We start from the raw sequence: 19,946 nt of genomic DNA on the forward strand, positions 1-19,946 counted from the left end.
CTTCTGCATTTCTTCACATATTTGTAGGGCTCAGGGATTCGGTGCAGTTCTTCCTTCCGGCTTCCTTTTCACCTACTTTATCGCGTGCAAGTTCAGTAAGTCTCTTCCCGACACACCCCTTGAACCATCAGCATTTATGGATACCAACCAGGACCTCCTATACTTTAAGAGACTGAGTCATGTTCATGTTAATTGTTAACACCTCAGACAGTGAGATCAGGTGGTGAGTGCAGAGGAAATCCTCTAAAACCATTTTGGTTTCATATCTAGGTACTGTAACGAGCCAAGAATACACTGTCCCCACACCCAACACCCCCTTCCTTCAAGTGGGATTAAACAATTTGGGAAGCTTGCCACAGTTGCATAAATGGTACTATGGTAGGGTTGCCAAGTCCAATTCAAGAAATATCTGGGGACTTTGGGGGTGGAGCCAGGAGACTTTGGGAGTGGAGCCAGGAGACATTAGGGGTGGAGCCAAGATCAAGGCTGTGACAAGCATAATTGAACTCCAAAGGGAGTTCTGGCCCTCACATTTAAAGGGATGGCACACCTTTTCAATGCCTTCCTTCCATAGGAAATAATGAAGGATAGGGGCACCTTATTTGGTGCTCATAGAATTGGACCCTCTGGTCCAATCTTTTTGAAACTTGGGGGGTATTTTGGGGAGAGGCACTAGATGCTATACTGAAAATGTGGTGCCTCTACCCCAAAAAACAGCCCCCCCAGAGCCCCAGATACTTGCAGATCAATTCTCCATGATTTTCTATGGGAATAGATCTCCATAGGGAATAATAAAGTTCCCAGCAGACATTTCCCTCCCCTCCCCCCCCCGCTTTCTGACGACCCTGAAGCGGGGGGAGGGTCTCCAAACCGGGGGATCCCCTGCCCCCACCTGGGGATTGGCAACCCTATACTATGGGCAGGCCTTAAATTCAGCAGCTCAAAGGAGCGCAGCTCCTGAACCTTTCTGAGGGTTCCCCCTCCTCCTTCCCACCTTGCCTGTTGAATAGTAGGTACAGCTGCATAACAATCCCTGGATGAGCTCCACCACCTATTTTTCTACAAAACTGACTATGGGACCCTTTTTGGAATCTTGTCCCAGCTTGCTAACATCTAGACCAGGGGTTTCAAACATGCGGCCCAGGGGCCGAATCAGGCCCTTGGGGGTCTCCTATCAGGCCCGCAAGCAGGTTTGCTTCCATTCCCCTCTCTCTTAATTCCTTCTGCATCACATAAAGTTTATATCTCTGCTACCTGGCATTACATCTTATGACACACATCGCCCAGCCCTACAAGGTCTCATTTATGTCAGATCCGGCTCTCATAACAAATGAATTTGGCATCCCTGATCTAGACCATGGGTGGCCAATCTTGCTTAACCTAAGAGCCGCTGTCTGAGAGCCAGAAGGAAGGAAGGCAGGCAGGCAGGCAAATAGATTGGGGAGGGAGAGAGGTGGAAAGAAAGCAACTTTAACTTTAATTGCCGCCAACTGGCTTCGTTTGGAGAAATGGTTTAAAGAGCCAGCCGATGAGGGCTTTGAGAGCCACACAAGTGTGAAATAGCCATATGTGGCTCCCAAGTCACAGTTTGGCCACCCCTGATCTAGACTCTCCTGGATTGAACAGCAAATCTCCCTTTCCCAGTTCTTCAGCTGTCACCAGGAGATCCTTCCAAACCCACTGCCAGATCTGAACCCAGTATGTTACAGCAAGCCCCCTCCTGGCCAAGAACCAAGTTTCCCAGAGCCCCCTTCATTCCAGGGGTCAATGCAGCCAGAGACATAGTGACCCCATCCTATATCAAATCAGTGAATTACGATTGGACAGCTTGCAGTGTGGTACAACTCCTGGTGAGGCAGCCAAGTTCCCATGGGAAAGCTGTCACACCCTAATAGAGAGCTAATTCTCCGGCTCTCTGGGTGCTCTTACACCCAGACCAAAATGAAGGACTGGTGTTTGCCAGACAAGAGGGGCGGGGCTGCAGCTCAGTGGCGGAGTATCTGCTTGGCATGCAGAGAGTCCCAGGTTCAATCCACAGCACCTCCAGTCAAAAGGATCAGGTAGGAAGTGATGTGAAAGGGTGCTGTCTGCTTCGGAGAGCCGCTGCCAGTCTGAATGGATGATCCTAACCTTGGCAGACCAATGGCCTGATTCAGCTTTGTGTGTGTTTTTATGTGTTTAGGAGTGCAGCCCTCTGCTCCACTTGAGGATATCCTTTCACCACATACAGCATCAGCTTAGCTGGCAGAAGGTCCCAGATCAATCCCCACCATTTCCAGTCAAAAGGATCAGGTAGGAAGTGAAGTGAAAAAAACTCTGCCTGAGATCCTGGGATATACTTCACCAGGGAAACGTGCCCAGTAACTTAATCAAGTCCTTAATCAGTAGGTTAAACTCATCTCCTGCTTTGTTACTATCCCCACTTTAAGTAACTAAAGTACTTCAAATTTCAGCTTCCCACCCACTGGCAGAAAAGGCATCAGTTTAGCTTAACGTAAGAACCACACAGAATAAACATCAGAAGTTTGAGAGCCACAAGACATGAACATCAGAGATGTCTGAGAGAAGGAAGGAAGGAAGGAAGGAAGGAAGGAAGGAAGGAAGGAAGGAAGGAAGGAAGGAAGGAAGGAAGGAAGGAAGGAAGGAAGGAAGGAAGGAAGGAAGGAAGGAAGGAAGGAAGCAAGGAAGGCAGGCAGGCTTGGTGCAGAGGAATGATTTAAAGAGACAAATGCCTCCTTCCAAGCTAGTCAACAGTGCAGTGAGGGCTTCAAGAGTCACACAATATGTGTGAAGAGCTACATGTGATTCCTGAGCCACAGTCTGGCCACCCCTGATTTAGGGTATAAAAGAGACCTCCTTGGCCCCAAGCATTTTGAGTAGGTTTTCTCCTGCAAAGTTCCTCCAGCACAGAAATGAGACTACACATGCTCTTTGGGACAGGCAAAGAAGCACTTAAGTTCCTCTATTCTGCTTCCCTTATCCTGCTTTGCCTCCACACCCTCTTTCTCCCACCACACCCCTTTTGGCTCCACAGCTCCTACCCTGCCCCGTAATAGAGGAGAGATGGCACAGATCTTTGTGAATGAAACCAAAGGGCTTCTCCATAACAAGTCTCTTTATTAACAAAGGCAGGATTACATCACGGATGGGAATGACGGAGGGAAGGTATGCATCTTTAGAAATGGGTGGGATTGGATCATTTCCTTGGCCTGCATTTTTGCACACACTCACACTTCTGTCCCCATTTCAACTGCCACGACGCACCAGCTTGCAACACCTGCATTTCTGAAGACTTCTTGCCATGTTTTCCCCCATCAAATAAAATGCAGCACTCTGCCCTCTAGTGGCACCCCAAAGCATTGCAAGCAGAAGTACACAGCTAAGTTTCAGAAGGTAGCTATGTTGGTTTTTCAGTAGAACTGCTAGATTCAAGTGCAATGACACCTTAGAGCTCCACTATTTTTTCAGGATATAAACTTTCAAGAGTCAAAGCTCTAAGATGAAGGGAGCTTTGACTTACAAAATTGTTGGTCTCTAAGGTGTCATTGGACTTGAATTTAACAGTCACTTTCTCCTTCCATAGTTTAAGATTTAGCAGCCCCTCTGGAAGGAGGAGTTGTACAGGGCTTTTCATTCAGGCAAAGACTAATTGCTCCGGGGACAGGATTTTAAAATACCATGTTCTCTTTTCTTTTTTCTTTTTTTACATTTGCACTTAAATGGCCTGAAGCAGTGATTTGGAACAGCAGGTTATGGGCCCAGAGCAGCCTAAAATCACCAGAAATGCTGAACAGCAGCAGAAATATGGGAAAAGTGGACTGTTGGCACATAGCGCCTGACACTATCTCTTCTGCACAGTCTCAGGCAGAGAGGGGCTTTTCCCACCGCAGCTGCTTGAGAACCTCAAACCAGAGATACCAGGATATACATATGAAACTGAGCTGGCCCACTGACTCAACACCCACCAAGGCAGCTTGTTATCCAGACATGTTGGGGGAACACTGGAGTGGCATTCTCCCCTCTCTCGTGGCCACTGCAGTCCTCCACAAAAGCAAAAGATCAGTAATGTGGATTCTATAGCAAGCCGCCTTTGCCCCTACCCAAAATAAATGGCAGGCAGAGCACTGCAGAAGGGAAGGAATGGGGGAAGAGGAAGGAGGCACACGATAAGAGAAAGCAAGGGGCATCGTGGAGAGGCTCAGATCACTTCTCCAATATCAACACCAGGCTCGTGGGCCTCAAGGTGTGACACATTTTAATAAATAAATAGAGCAAAACACAAACAGCCTCCGTGCAATGCATATAACTATCTTCTACATTCTAAGAAGCCATAGAGTCCAAAACACCTTTTGGACTCAAGCAGACAGTTTACAAAAGGCTCATAAACAGCCAAATAGCTGATGGTCCAGTGAGTGAGCATCTTCACCAGGGAAGGGAACTATAGTCAGGGGATCTTCTTCTTCTTTTCCTCCTTTATTGTCAACACGCTAGAGGGAATTCTGAGGAACCTTCCAGTCCATTTACTAGAAAGGAAACTGCATGTAGACAGTTGCCATCCACAACTTTCTGGATGATGGCTTCGTTCACTCCGGTAATGCGCTACAGCCAGGGTATGGATTCCTCATGGATTCCTCAAGCAGTGACATGGTGGTCAGCTGAGATTATGCTAAGCTGGGGAACATTTGCAAAGGGTCTTGAGGAGGGTCAGCTTAGTCTAGCTGCCTCAGACTTCACTGTCAAAGGCCTTCAGGAGAACCCGCTGGGAATCACTAGCTAGCTCTTCCAAGCAGTGGTTCAACATGGAGTAGGTAGAGTGGAAAGAAAGACTCCCCGAAGCCAGGGCTCCATAAAGAGGGATACGGTGGAGAAGGAACTCAGCTACCATCAAGCCCGTGCCTGTGGCCTTCCCTAACAACCCCACCACAACATCCCTGTTGATGGTGCGGCCAAGAGTGCTATGTATTTCAGCCCGCAGAACCTCCAAGGGTTTCCCCGAGCGCTCCGCCAGCCGCGTCAAGGATGCCGCATCTAAGCCAAAGTCCTGGCGGTAGGTGGAGAGCTTCCTCAGCAAAATGGAGACGTCGCAGGTGAAGGCCAAGCCTGGCAAGGGGACGGCAGCTACCAAGCAGGAGACCAAGGCGACCTTCCAAACCTCCTGGTGAAGGAGCTGTCTCTTCTTCTCAATGATCGCCATGGAGACATTGGGCAGGGACAACAGGAAAGCATGGCGTTTGTGGCTTGGCAGTTCTTGCTCCAAAGTTTCCTCGAAGGTTTGGAAGTCAAACTTGTTGATCTCGAAGCTACTGAGCAGGAAGACCTTGGTGTCTCCAAGCCCGGCCTTGGCTAGCTTCTCAAGACAGTCGTTCCTGATCTCCTCCAAAATTTCCTCTTCGGTGGGCGGGTTCTTCCTCCTTGCCATGGACTCCAAATCGTTGTCCACCTTAGTGCGCACGAAGTAGAACTTCTTTCCCGCTCCTACAATGGCTTGGGCCAAACGGATGTGGTTCTCCTTAAACCTCTCTGAGGCCAGGATGATAAAGAAATCGTAACGAGAGAACTCCACGGCTTCCAAGTAGTGATCCGCTTGGAAGTTGGGTGTGCCGATGCCTGGGAGGTCCCAGAGGATGACGTTGGGGTAACCAGGGTAGGAGTAGGGCGTGGGTTGGGTTGTGGTCTCGGTCACACCTGCCGCAGCTGCTCCCTCATCCTCATCACCCAAGCCCCTCAAGGCATTGACAAATGTGGATTTGCCAGCACCGGACTCTCCAGTGATGGCGATATCGAGCTGGGCATTCCAGATGGTCTCCAGGCTGCACTGGATACGCATCACCACCTCAGAAAGACCTCCCAACTCATAGGCCTCCTGGATCTCAGCAATCTCCTTCTCGGAGATCAATTCAAAACCGAGACGAGCAGGTTTCAGGACCCTGTGGGAAGAAAGAATGGAGTGGGAATAAAGAGTGGAGTAGGCCAGGAAAGATATCACACGGCCACATTCAGTGAGAGCCAGTTTGGTGTAGTGGTTAAGTGAGTGGACTCTGATCTGGGAGGACCGAGTTTGATACCCTGCTCCTCCACTTGCACCTGCTAGAATGGCCTTGGGTCAGCCATAGCAATCGCAGGAGTTGTCCTTGAAAGGGCAGTTTCTGTGAGAGCTCTCTCAGCCCCTCAGAGGGGGGAGAAGATACAAGAGATTGTAAGCTGCTCTGAGACTCTGATTCAGAGAGAAGAGCGGAGAATAAATCTGCAGTCTTCTTCTTCTTGATGTGGGTCTGACAATTCAAATTTAAGTAAATAATATAGAAATTTTTAAAACATCAGCAAAAGGATGTATATTTTTGGCTTTTGGTTGAGAGTAGTGATGGTTTCTAAATTGGCTGGCACCCCCCTCCCCCTTTACTCTCCAAACTTACTTGTTCCTCTCCCCCCCCCCCTACTTGCAAGGAGGTCAGCAGTCCACAATAAGAATTATAACTCACCATCTGACTTCTTAAGATTTGCGTATTGTACTATTTATATATCCTGTTTTAATGACTCTGACGTTTGCATTATCGTCCAGAGCTGCAGTAGCAGGAATTAGGTGAATCATAAATTTAATAAACAATAATACATATATATCCACCATGTACAAACCTGGACCATCCGCAAAAAAGCCATCGGGGTTTCTCCATGTTTTATAGTCTCCATCTAGCCCATATAACATGCCGTTTGTAACGCAAGAGCCCTGACAACTAGAGACAAAGGAGCCATGGCTCAGCAGTAGAGTCTCTGCTCGACATGCAGAAGGTTCCACCCAGGTTCAATCCCCAGCATCTCCAGAGGAAAAGACCAGGTCACAGGTGACGTGAAAGACCTCAGCCTGAGCCCCAGAGAGTCACTGCCAGTCTGAATAGACAATACTGATTTTTACAGACCAACAGTCTGATTCAGTTAGATCCAGGTGGGCAGCCGTGTTGGCCTGAAGCAGTAGAACAAAGCAGGAGTCAAGTAGCACCTTTAAGACAGACAAAGTTTTATTCAGAATATTCTTCATCTGAAGAAGTGTGCATGCACACGAAAGCTTACATTCTGAAAAAAAAAGTTTGTTGGTCTTAAAGGGGCTCCTTGACTCCTGCTTTGGTCTGATTCAGTGTAAGGCAGCTTCATACCTTCAGATAAACAAATGTATTGGGGAGGGACGGTAGCTCAGTGGTAGAGCATCTGCCTGGTAAGCAGAAGGCCCCAGGTTCAATCCCTGGCATCTCCAAAAAAGGGTCCAGGCAAATTGGTGTGAAAAATCTCAGCTTGAGACCCTGGAGAGCCGCTGCCAGTCTGAGTAGACAACACTGACTTTGATGGACCAAGGGTCTGATTCAGTAGAAGGCAGCTTCGTATGTTCATATGTATTTACATACATGAGACAGAAAATTTTCCAGAGGAGAATATAGCAATTTCCACCCCGACATCAGTGGCTGCATCAAGTACTACAGTGACAGAATTGAATAATTGTGATGTTAGTCAGGGGTGGAATTCTAGCAGGAGCTCCTTTGCATATTAGGCCACACCCCCCTGATGTAGTCAGTCCTTCAAGAGCTTATAAGGCTTTTTTAGTAAGCTCTTGGAGGATTGGCTACACCAGGGGTGTGTGGTCTAATATGCAAAGGAGTTTCTGCTAGAATTCCACCTTTAATGTTAATAAAGAGGGGTTGGATCCTGAGAATCTCTTCTGAGAAGGAAACTACCAGGATTTCCTTCAAGAAAGATTTCCTCCAACTGAGAATGACTTTTTTTGAGAGAGAGAAGCTTCTTCTATTTGAGAAAGGTCTTTCTTTGTTGAAAGAAGTCTTCCTCTGCTGACAGAAGACTTATGGGAAGGAGATCACAGGATCTAACCCAGTAGCTTCAGGAAAGTGGACTTTGGTGATTCTGCAAACTTGGCTGTTACAGAAAAACAACCCTGAGCAATCTCCGAAGGGGATACTTTTCAGCTGGCATTGCGTCATAATAACTATGTAAAAAATGTTGTTGATCCAGATCGGCACAAATGGCTGTAATATGAGCACTGTCCTGAATAGCTCCTTTGCAGCGGACACTGTTTGCCTTGGGAGGAGGCACTTTTACCCCCCCTCAGGCTCAAAATGAATTGCAACTGATAATGAAGCTCAAGAGCATGCATCCAGCTGGACTTAACTGAGATCTAGGTTTCCTGTCTCATTACCGATGCTGATTTCTCCATGCTACTACCTCTCTGCATATCACACCTAATCCAATCCCTGGAGGTCCCTCCCAACTCTATGATTCTATAAGTAGGGTATTTTGCGTAGCAGAGCCTCCTTTGCATATTAGGCCACAAACCCCTGATGTAGCCAATCCTCCTGCAGCTTACAGTAGGCCCTGTACTAAAAGCCCTGTAAGCTCTTGGAGGATTGGCTACAATAGGGGGGTGTGGCCTAATATGCAAAGGAGCTCCTGCTACAAAAAAAGCCCTGATTATGTCCATGTCGTTTTTAGATTTCGGATTGGTTCTACAGCCTTAAGCCTACTGTATGGCTTACTGAATACCCCATCCTGTTGATTGTCTTGACTCATTCTGTGTGATCTGTTTTGAGTCCAAGTGAGAAGGGCAGAATATGAATGACGTAATTTTTTGTAAAAAAAATGAATCCTGCCAAATCTCCAGGAATTTCCCATCCCAGCGTTGGAAACCATAAAGAGAGCCACACGATGGCTCCAACTCAGACCAAAGCCGTGCAGGAAGAAAGACAGAGCTTCACTCTTGTGTGTGGTTCTGTTTGATCCGAACCTGCTTCCCTCCCCCCACCCACAGGCTTGCAACCAGGGGTCATTGCGTAGAAAAAGAGGTGCCGGAGCTCATTAGCACATGCCACCCACCCCTGATATCACCAGAAGGTGTACTAAATTATATCAGCTCAGCATCTACCTTCAAATGCTTCTTGAATTATAATTGTCACAATAAAACCTTACTCCCATCATATGTTTTAAGTGACTTTCTCCTGTGTGGCCACAGGAGTGGCATGAGGAAGATTTCCATCTGTCTGCTCGGTTTGGTTATTTTCCCATTTTTTGTGGGAGAAAAATATGAGAAGGTTTGTCAAATCTTAGAGTTCAGCAAAATTCTTGCAAGGGGTTTGAACAGTGGAGCCCAGAAGCAAGTACTGGGGGGGGAGGGGGGAGAAAGAGCACAACAAAATGTAGAGGTTCTGGAACTGCACTGCTGTGAGCTCCTGCCAAAGATAAGGTCTGATTGTAACTAGAACCAAAGCAGGTGCAGATACAAACTCGGATCTCTTTATCCTTATCCTAGTCCCGTCCTTTTTCCCCCCAAAATCAGGCCTCACAAAGCCGGCGGTTCCTGCGGCAGCCAAGCCATTTTACTGACCTCTCGTACAACTGTACATCTTTCAGCAGTGCTTCTCGCAGTTGGGGGCAGTCCAGCGCATCAGGCTCGAAGGCAGAGATGAGGAAAACAAAGGGCTCCCCGAGGCCATGGGCCCCCAGCGACTCAGCGCAGACGCCCCGCAGGGCTCTGAGGACCTCCGACCGGTCGTAGCGCTCGCCCATCAGCCGCTTGAGGGTGTGCACCTCCAGGTCAGCCTTGGTCCGGGCAAAATAGACTTTCTTGCCGGTCGCTCGGACCTCCCTGGTGAGGCGGGCGTGGACCTCATCGAACTTGCCGTCCGTCGCCATGATGAACACGTCCGCCTCCCCCAGCCACCGCTCAGCTTGTCCTTCACCCTCCAATTCCAGTTCCCATATCAGCAAGTTGGGGTGGGAGGGATCGGGGTACATGACAGGACCCCCCAGTTTTGGCGGGGCCCCCACAGGTGCAGATCCAACATCTCCTTCCGTCATCCCTCGCACCGCGTTAACGAAGGCCGACTTGCCCACCCCGGGCTTGCCGATGAGGACCACGGAGACGTCCCCTTGCTCAGGAGAAGCCGGGGCGGAGCTCTGGGGGGTCCTGAGAGGCATTCTGGAGGCAGGAGAAGGGGTTCCCCGAAAGATTCTGGGGAAACAGAAGACAAGGGAAACCATGAAGCACAAGCCCAGAGGCTAGCATCAAACACTTTGCCAGATTATATTTTACGCCAAATTTCTCTCATGCAGGCCGGCTGCCAAAATGGAACTAGCTAGCCTCCAGCCAAGAACACATCGGCCTAATACTTCCTACTAACTTCTCTGCTTGCTACTGAAGACAAGACACATATCTGCTCCTGCCCCCATCTAGAGCAAACAAAGTGCTATCTAAGATTTCAGGTTTTCACGGCTGGTGACATCATTAGGGTTTGTAGAATCTTTCGGGATCAAGTGCCGTGTCCTACTGGAGAAAGTTTTTCTTCCAGACGTTTCGTTCTCAGCTGTGGAGAACATCCTCAGTGGCTTTGCAGCCGGAGCAGGCGCTCTGACCTTCTTGGCTGCAATGCACAGCAGCCAAGAAGGTCAGAGCACCTGCTCCGTCTGCAACGCCACTGAGGATGTTCTCCGCAGCCAAGAACGAAACGTCTGGAAGGAAAACTTTCTCCAGTAGGACACGGCACTTGAGCCCGAAAGATTCTACAAACCCTAAAGTGCTATCTGTTCAAACTAGGGTTGCCAATTCCCAGTGGGGGGCAGGTGATCCCCCAGTTTGGAGGCCCTCCCCCCACTTCATGGTTATCAGAAAATGTGGGGGGGGGGGGGATGTCTGCTGGGAATTCCACTATATCCTATGGAGTCAGGTTCCCATAAGGCAGGGGTGTCAAACTCATTTGTTATGAGGGCCAGATCTAACATAAATGAGGCCTTGTCGGGCCGGGTCATGTCTGGCTGAGCCCGTGTGTGTTCCTATTTTAGATTAGGTAGCAGAGATATAAACTTTATAAAGGACACAAACATAATTAAAGGGTTTTTTTTTTTACAAAAAACTTAAAACGTTTAAAATATTAGCACTCATTGATCTTAAGGGTGCTTTCTTTGTATTTCTGCCATGGGATCCAGGGAACTGGGTAAAGGAAGCTGTGGCTCTTTCCCACCTTCCCCAGAGGACTGGGCGGGATGGGGGGGGAGCTTTAGCCAAGGAAGAAAGGCTTGGCTCAGTAGCTCTACTGCACGATTGAGAGAGCCTGGCAAAGCAAGCCATTCCTCCCTCCTTTCCTCCTCAAGGGAGGAGCCTCAGCTAACGGAGATACAAAGAAGGCACCTTTAAGACCAACGAGTGCTAATGTTTTAAGCATGTTTTATTTTAAGTTTTTAAAATCTATGTGTTTGCGTCCTTTATAAAGTTTATATCTCCGCTACCTGGCATTACATTTTACGATGCTCATGGCCAGGCCCAACAAGATCATGTTTATGTTGGATCTGGCCCTCATAAAAATGAGTTCAACGTCTCTGGTCTAAAGTGTCACTGGAGTCCAGTTTAATTTGGCCACCGGCTGCCTTTTAAAAGGGGTTGAACAGTTTCCTCCTACTCATCTCCTTGAATTGCACTTTCTCATCACCTGGCCCTTACACAATCATGCTCCAGAGAGATGTTTCTTGTTTGGCTAGCCGGCAATAAAGTCTAACTCAACCCAAGCAAGCCAATTATACAAAACGTTCCATTTACTCCAGCATCCAAGATTCAAGTTTTGATTGAATAAAGAAGGGAGGGGGGGAGGGAAATGCAGGGGAATTATTAGTGATATTTTGTTCCTAAATGTGGAGCCACAGGCCAGCCTTAATATCATTGTGTCATGTTAACTGAATACTAAGAAGGCATAATTGAAAAGGACTGACACGACAAATCAGCAAAACGGGGGCCCATAATTCAGCAAAATTGGCTTTTGCACCACGACAGCTACAAGAGCTTTTCAGAGATTAAATTGTTCAGCCAAGGGCTAGGCGAACAGGAAGAACTCCAGGTAATCACGAATTCTTTGTTATGTGGGCTTTCTTGACAAATAGTAATGAACACCATTTCCCTCCCAGAGGCAGATTCATCAGCCTCAGCAGAAAGTAACACCTCCAAGGTCACGGCTGTTCCTGCCAACAACGGGGAACTCTAATAACAGCCCAAACGCGTGACAATATTACCAGTTTGGAACTCTGACTCAAATGTTTATCATTCCTCCCTGGAACAGACAGATTCAGGTAGGTAGCCGTGTTGGTCTGAAGCAAGACAACAAAGTTTTGAGTCCAGCAATATCTTTAAGCAGGGCATTTTTTGTAGCAGGAACTCCCTCCTTTGCATATTAGGCCACACACCCCTGAGGTAGCCAATCCTCCAAGAGCTTACAGGGCTCTTAGTACAGGGTCTACTGTAAGCTCTTGGAGGATTGGCTACATCAGGGGGGTGCGGCCTAATATGCAAAGGAGTTCCTGCTATCAAGAAAAGTCCTGCCTTTAAGACCAACGGTGTTTAATTCTGGGTGCAAGCTTTTGTGTACATGAATACTTCATCTAACAGCATCACCCAAGAAACCCTTGTTCTTAGCATCACCCAAGAAACCCTTGTTCCTTCCCTCCATTTGGAATAATGAAGGATAGGGGCACCTTCTTTGGGGGCTCACAGAATTGGACCCCCTGGTCCAATCTTTTTGAAACTTGGAGGGTGTTTTGAGGAGAGACACCAGATGCTAGGCTGAAAATTTGGAGCCTCTATCTCAAAAAACAGCTCCCCAGATACCCACGGATCAATTTTCCAATATACCCTATGGGAATCGATTTTCACAGGGAATAATGGAGCGCTCAAAATTTATTGCCACCATCACCTCGCGCTTTCTGATGACTCTGAAGCGGGGGAAGGGTCTCCAAATCGGGGGATCCCCAAAACGGGGGACTAGCGGCCCTGTTCTCAATACATTCGATCCTAAAAAATAAAAAGACCACTGCAATTCAAGGCCTGCGCTATTTCACCTCTTGGCGTCCAAGGCGCGTCCTTTGCCAGGTTGGGCCTTGCTGACAGAAAGACAGACAGCCGCAAATGGATATTTCCCTGCATTGAGCACCGGGCAAGTCGGGAAAACGTCGGCGGATGCGATCTGCCGTTCTCCTCCTAACCCGATTAAGCAAGATTCAGCCGCTGGCAATTAGGGAATCAGGCGATTGGGGCATTCTGCTAATAGGATTGCGCGCCCCACCCCCGACGGCCCGGTTCCAGGGCGCAGCAGAGAGATCCCCGCGCTCGACCCTGCCAGGCGCGCGCCCCTCGGTCCCTCCCGCAGCGACCCCCGCCGGCTCCAGCTTACCGGTGCCGCTCCGCTTTGTTTACCACCGACAGCCGCCGGAGACGTCAGAAAGGAGGCGGCTTCGGAGGAAGAGGAGGAGCCGCGTCCTCCCTTCTCCCTCCATAGGTTTCTGTTCCCTCCCCCGCCGTTGCGCTCGTCGGGGCGCATCTCTTGCGCGCTACCCCGGGGGGGAAGACAGGAAGGGGGGATCCGCCCGCGCCAAGGACCGGCCACCCGCGCACTCCGGGCCAAGGTAGCGTTGCCAAACCTCCCGGTGGGGCCTGGAAAATCTCCAGGTTCCCCCGCTGGAGGGAAAAAACGGATGGATTGGAGCAGGGGTCGCTTTGTAGAAAAAGAGGTGGTGGAGCTCATCCAGGGATTGTTATGCAGCTGCGCCTACTATTCAGTGGACAAGGTGGGGGGGAGGAGGAGGGGGAACCCTCAGAAAGATTCAGGAGCTGTGCTTCCGTGAGCTCTTGCTGAATTCAAGGCCTGGATTGGAGGGTGGGAGCTCCCCTGTCCGAACCTTGCCTTCCCCACGTCTCCAGGAATTTCTCGGCTTGGAGTTGGGAACCCTAGACAGAGGGTGCCTGGAAGAGGAAGGCCGGGCGACGGAGGGGCTGGCGGGGGGCCAAGAGCTCCGTGGGGCGGGGAAAGGGGCTTACAGAGCCTGGGTACTTTTGGAGAAGGGGTTGGGCCCTGCTGGGTTCTCAGGTGGAGGCAGAACAAAAGGAAAGTGTTTTATTTCACATGCAAGCGCAGCAGGAGGAAATAGTAGCCCGGGTTTGGGGTTCTTTTTGGAGACAGCTGGGAAGCTGTGTTGTTGGGTGGTTTTGCTTCCTCCAGAAAGGGCGGGTTTTAAGATTTAAGGGGGAGGGGCGGTGACTCAGTGGTAGAGCATCTGCTCAGTAAGCACAAGGTCCCAAGTTCAATCCCCGGCATCTCCAACTAAAAAGGGTCCAGGCGAGTAGTCGTGAAAAACCTCACCTTGAGACCCTAGAGAGCCGCTGCCAGTCTGAGTAGACAATACTGATTTTGATGGACCCAGGGTCTGATTCAGTAGAGGGCAGCTTCATACGTTCATATGTATCCCCCCTTCCCTATAGCCCAGGGCTTTTTTTGTAGCAGGAGCTGCTTTGACTATTAGGCCACACCCCTCTGATGTAGCCAATCCTCCTGGAGCTTACAATAGGCCCCGTACGAAGCTCCCTTTAAGCTCTTGGAGGACTGGCCACACGGGGGGGGGGGTGGCCTAATATGCAAAGGAGCTCCTGCTACAAAAAAAAAGCCCTCCTTTTCATCTGGTCAGACCAAATGCCAGTCAGCTGACAGAGTTTAAAACTACAGCAGATTTGTTGCCGTTTACCTACCCAGCCGTCTCAGTGCCCAATAAATATGTAGGTGCTCTAAAAAGAAATGACATGGGTTTCTGGGAAGAGTTGATTGCTGAAGCTCTTTTAGGGATGCCAGCCTCCAGGTGAGACCTGGGGATCCCCTGGAATGACAGATGCTTTGGAGGGCGGACTCTGTGAGATTGTGCCCCACTGTTGTCCTTGCTTTCCCTAGGCTCCATCCCCAAATCTCCAGGCCTGAGTTTCCCATCCTGGATTTGGGAACCCTACCCTCCATCTCCCGTTGGTGGCCAGGAAGGATCTGGCAACCCTAGGCTCTTTGGGGGGAGTGCTGCAGAATCGTGTTGAGCCCTTAGGGAAGAGCTGTATTTGCATTTATTTATATCCTCCTTTCCTCTCCAGTTGGGACTACAACAGCTTAGAAGGTCATTCACCGTCCCCTCCCTCCAGTTTCCCAGCAGTAACGACGCTGTGAGGGAGGCCAAGGTAAGAGTTTGTGACTGACCCAAGGTCACCCTGCAAGCTTCCATGGTGGAAGTGGGGATTTGAACTTGCATCACGCAGTGTCCTAGTTTGGGACTGTAGCTATGACACCACATTGGTTTCCCAGGGCCTGCCCTGGGGCCCACGGTGCCCTAGGGAAGCCTGCTGCCCGCCACCCCCTCTGCGGCGCCACGCCTCGCTGCCCACCCCCTTCCGCCCCCTGGGGGGCTTGCAGCGATGTAAGGTGGGGAGGGCACCCAGGCAGATGGCTGCCTTTGCCTCTCTGAGTGAAGCCAGCCAGGGTGCAATGGCCAGGTGGCTTCACTTCGCCTTCCGGAATTGGAAGGGAGGTGAAGCAAAGCCAGCTGGCCGGCACGCAAGCCAGGGCGTTTGCCTAGGGCACCGGGTGGGGTGGAAGCACCCAATTCAGCAGCTCCACTTCCCCAGCCTGGCACCCTAGGCAAATGCCTAATTTGCCCAATGGAAGGGCCGGCCTATCGCGGCTGCAGATATTTACCACATTCTGCTTTTTAGCAGAGCAAGGGGCAGGAATTGCAACAGGTCCAGTATGCACACTATAACTTCCTCTCTCGAGTGCTGCAAAAAAAGAATCTCAATTATGTAGGAAGTTGAGCTGGAAAGCAGGCAACAAAAGAGGGAAGAGAAGGCTTGATAAACAACTGGACCTCAGCTGGCATATGGAGAACTCACACACATGCTCTCTCTCTCACACACTCACACACAATCACTCATACACACACACACATTATTTATCATCTTTCTTTCTATCACACACACACTATTATCTACTTTCCCTCTCTCTCACACATACACTATTATGTACACACACACACTCTATTATCTATGTATCATCTTTCTCTCTCTCTTTTGCTCTTTCACACACACACACAGCTTTCTCTCTCACACACACACTATTATCTATCATATTTCTTTCCCTCTCACACACACACACTCTATTATCTATCATCTTGCTCTTTCTCTTGTTCTCTCTCTCACACACGCACACTATCTTTCTCTCACACTCTATCACACACACACTATTATCTATATCTTTCTCTCTCACTCACATACACACACTCTGTCTTTCTCTGTCACACATACACTCTCTCTCACACTCTATCTATCGTCTGTCTATCACCTTTCCGTGGTGCTGCATAATATCCTCTTTCTTTATTCCCCTTGCAGTTTTCACCATGGCCAGTTCTTCCTGGTTGGATGAATCACAGCTGAGAAACCTCAAGGCCCAGTATGAGGCCCAGAATGCCCCAGGCGCTGCCTCCCAGATCCAGGCACTGGTGGACTGCGTTAACACCCTCAAGATAAAGGTGGGCGTCTTGGGGGGGCGCGGGGCAGGGGTGAGCACCCTGATTCAGGCTCTGCTGGATAAACCTCGCCAGGTGAAGGACCCCTGGGCCTACTTCCGGGAGACTCCGGAGCCCACCAAACAGCTAACGGCGCACATTCATCCCACCTACCCCAACCTCGTCCTGTGCGACCTCCCCGGCTTCGAAGCATCCGAGAAACCGGCCGCATATCTCAAGCGCTTGGGCGACCTGAACCAGTACGGCTGCTTCGTGGTGGTGGTGAGTGGAAGCCTGGGAGACACCCATCTGCAGGTCATGAAGGCCTTCAAGCAGAAGGGAAAGACCTTCTTCCTGGCGCGCACCAAAGTGGATCTGGATCTACATACTGCCGAAAGGCGGCTCCGCTTCAGATACAACCCCGACGAGCAGCTGAGGCTGATCCAGAAGGAGCTGAAGGAGACGTTGGCCAAGAACTGGCTGGACACCAAGAGGATCTTCCTGGTGTCAGGGCTGGAGTTGGAGAAATACGAGTTCAGGCACTTCGAGGACAGCTTGGAAGGAGAGGTGCTCAACTTGAAGAGGTGAAGGAGGGAGGGAAGGAAGGAGGGAGGGAAGGAGGAAGGAGGGAGAGAAAGAAAGAAGAAGGGAGGGAAGAGGGAGGGAGGAAGGAGGAAAGAAGGGGGGAACCTTGGTGCTATGAAGGCTTCTGGGATTTTGATAAGTTTTTCACCAAAATACCCAAAGTAACTTGAACATAAAGATCAGGGTGGCCAAATAATGGCTCAGGAGCCACATGTGACTCTTTCACACATCTTGTTTGGCTCTTGAAACCCCCACTGTCCCGTCAGCCTGCTTGGAGAAGGCATTTGTCTCTTTGAATCACTTCGCCAAGCCAGCTAGCTGCTTAGAGAATGTATTTAAAGTTAAAGTTGCTTTCTTTTCACCTCTCTCTTCCTTCTCCACTATTTTCCCTCCCTCCTTCAAACATGTGACATTCATGTCTTGCAGCTCTCAAACATCTGACATTTATCCTTCCTTCCTTCCTGTTCTCAAACATCTGACATTCACGTCTTTCAGCTCTCAAACACCTGACATTTATTCTATGTGGCTCTTATGTTAAGCAAGTTTGGCCACCCCTAATATACGTGAAGCTGTCTTGAACTGAATTAGCCCCTTGGTCCATCAAGTTTAGTATTGCTTAATCAGACTGGCAGTGGCTTTCTAGGATCTCAGGCTGATGTCTTTCCCATCACCTCCTGCCTGGTCCTTTTAAGCAGAGATGCTGGGGACTGAACCTGGGACCTTCTGCATGCCAAGCAGATGCTCTGCCAGTGAGCCACAGCCCTTCCCTAACAAATAAGAATATAAGAGAAGCCATGTTGGATCAGGCCAGTGGCCCTTCCAATCCAATGCTCTGTGTCACACAGTGGCCAAAATATATATGTGTGTGTGTGTATATGTGTGTGTGTATGTATATATATTTATATATATATATATATACACACACACACACACACACACTGTGGCTAATAGCCACTGATGAACCTCTGCTCCATATTTATGAATGCACAAAGTTGCCTTATACTAAATCAGACCACTGATCCATCATAGTCTGCTCAGACTGCCAGTAACTTTCCAGGGTCTCAGGCAGAAACCTTTCACATCACCTGTGACCTGAGCCTTTGAACTGGAGATGCCAGGGATTGAACCTGGGACCAACTGCATGCCAATCAGAGGCTCTTCTACAGAGTCACACAGCCCCTCCCCCCAAATTTCATTGAGAATTAAGATCTTCATAGAGGTCCTTTCTCAGGTTCTCTTTTGTTAGAGGTGAGGCGGGTGGTTGAATAAGGTAGGGACTTCTCAGTGGTGGCACCCTGACTTGCCCAGCGCCAGATCTTATTGGTTTCTGGCCCTAGGCTAAGACTTGAAGAGATAGTAAGCTCTTTGTTGCTTCCTTCTCCATCTTCTCTCCCTAGAAGCCACGATGGGGACCTGGAAGACTTGAAAGTTGTGAGCCCGAAGAAGATGGAAGAGCTGTATAACATCTGCCAGAGCGGCAGCTTGGCGGAAGTCCCAGCCGTGATCTGCAACGCCCTGGGAAAGCCTTCGCAGATCCGTCTGGATGTCGCTGTGATAGGGGAAGCAGGCTGCGGGAAGTCCTCGCTGGTCAACGCCCTGAGAGGCGTGGCCGCTGGAGAGTCAGGTGCAGCCCCCACCGGGGTGACCGGAACCACAAAGAAAGCCACCGTCTACCCACTTCCGTCGGTCCCCTACCTGTACCTCTGGGACCTGCCGGGAGTTGGGGTGACTGAGGAGGATGTGAGCCACCTGGACCTCAGCCGCTACGACTTCTTCCTCCTGGTGGCCTCCGAGCGCTACAAGCATGCCCACAGTTGCTTGGCCAGAGCCATCGCCACAGCCGGGAAGGAGGCTTTCTTCGTAAGGAGCAAGATAGACGTGGACACGGAGACCCGGCCCGGGAGCCCACCTGTCCCTAAAGAAGAGCTGCAGGAACAGGTCCGGAAGAGCTGCAAGGAGGCCCTGAAGAAGGACGGCATCGTCTCCCCACAGGTCTTCCTGGTCTCCAGCCTCACGCCCGAAGGCTACGATCTGCCCCTCCTCCAGGAAGCCCTGCGCCGTGACGCTCCAGACCTAAAGAGGAAGGCTCTGAGCAGGGCCATCCCGACCGTCCTGTCCCGACTGGTCAGGCGGAAGTCCAAGGTCCTGATGAAGGACGTGTGGGTCAAGGCCCTGCAGATCTGCCTCTGCTGCTTGGAGAAGCCCAACCTGGACGTGGCCGAGAACCTCGTGACCAACATCGCCAGCTTCTGCATCGACCTCGGCCTGAATGAGGAGTCCCTGGAGGTCACCGCGAAGGTCGCCGGCAAGACGCTCCGGCGGCTCCAGGAGCAGGTCCGGAGCCCCTTCGCCAAGCCGCTGGACTCCACCTACGTGCTGGGCCTCATCACCAAGCCGGTCTCGCTGTCCAGCTGGGCGTGGAGCTACGTGCCGTACCTGGGCCGGGGGACTAACCTGGAACCCGAGATCTCCTTTGAGTCCACTTACGGGATGCTGAAGCAAGTCGTGGTGGAGTTGTCGGAGGACGCAGAGCGGGTGCTTTACACGGCGCTTGTGGAAGAATAGAGTTATGCTGGGATTTTTTTTGGCGGGGGTGGAATGGGGTTGAGTAACAGTAGCAACAGACCACCTGCCCCCCCCCCCCCGCCTTAATGAAACCTGTTTTCGGAAACTGGAGCAGAACCATTCTTGGAAAAACTCAGATGAGACAAGACCCGTGGTTCCGAGTGCAGTGCCGTTCCATGGGTTGGATCACACAGATCTGATCCATCAGAAGTAAGTTTTCCTTTGGTGGAAAGAAACACTGCAAAGCAAGAGACTCAGAAGGGTGTTTTTTATCAGGGGAGGGTTACTTCCACTGGAAGAAAGCTCCTCAGCTAATGGAACAGATCTAGAACAGGGGTGGCCAACGGTAGCTCTCCAGAAGTTTTTTTGCCTACAACTCCCATCAGCCCCAGCCATCAGCCATGCTGGCTAGGGCTGATGGGAGTTGTAGGCAAAAAACATCTGGAGAGCTACTG

At 50.2% G+C, this 19,946-nt stretch overlaps 2 protein-coding genes across 2 annotated transcripts; one reads left to right on the forward strand and one right to left on the reverse strand.

Moving 5' to 3' along the window:
* Positions 1–3,097: 3,097 nt before the first annotated feature.
* LOC132585708 (interferon-inducible GTPase 5-like) lies at positions 3,098–10,003 on the reverse strand. The gene is made up of 2 exons (XM_060257578.1): positions 9,380–10,003; positions 3,098–5,927 (listed from the first exon to the last, which is right to left on the reverse strand). The coding sequence occupies exons 1-2, from the start codon at positions 9,970–9,972 to the stop codon at positions 4,724–4,726; spliced, it is 1,797 nt and encodes a 598-aa protein (XP_060113561.1). The 5' UTR covers positions 9,973–10,003; the 3' UTR covers positions 3,098–4,723.
* A 6,224-nt stretch (positions 10,004–16,227) lies between these two features.
* Positions 16,228–19,512, forward strand: LOC132585709 (interferon-inducible GTPase 5-like). Its single transcript, XM_060257580.1, has 2 exons — positions 16,228–16,925; positions 18,324–19,512. Exons 1-2 carry the CDS (start codon positions 16,234–16,236, stop codon positions 19,489–19,491), a joined length of 1,860 nt encoding a protein of 619 aa, XP_060113563.1. The 5' UTR covers positions 16,228–16,233; the 3' UTR covers positions 19,492–19,512.
* Positions 19,513–19,946: the final 434 nt, after the last annotated feature.

This window comes from Heteronotia binoei, chromosome 17 (assembly GCF_032191835.1).
Source record: "Heteronotia binoei isolate CCM8104 ecotype False Entrance Well chromosome 17, APGP_CSIRO_Hbin_v1, whole genome shotgun sequence".
NCBI classification, from domain to species: Eukaryota; Metazoa; Chordata; class Lepidosauria; order Squamata; family Gekkonidae; genus Heteronotia; species Heteronotia binoei.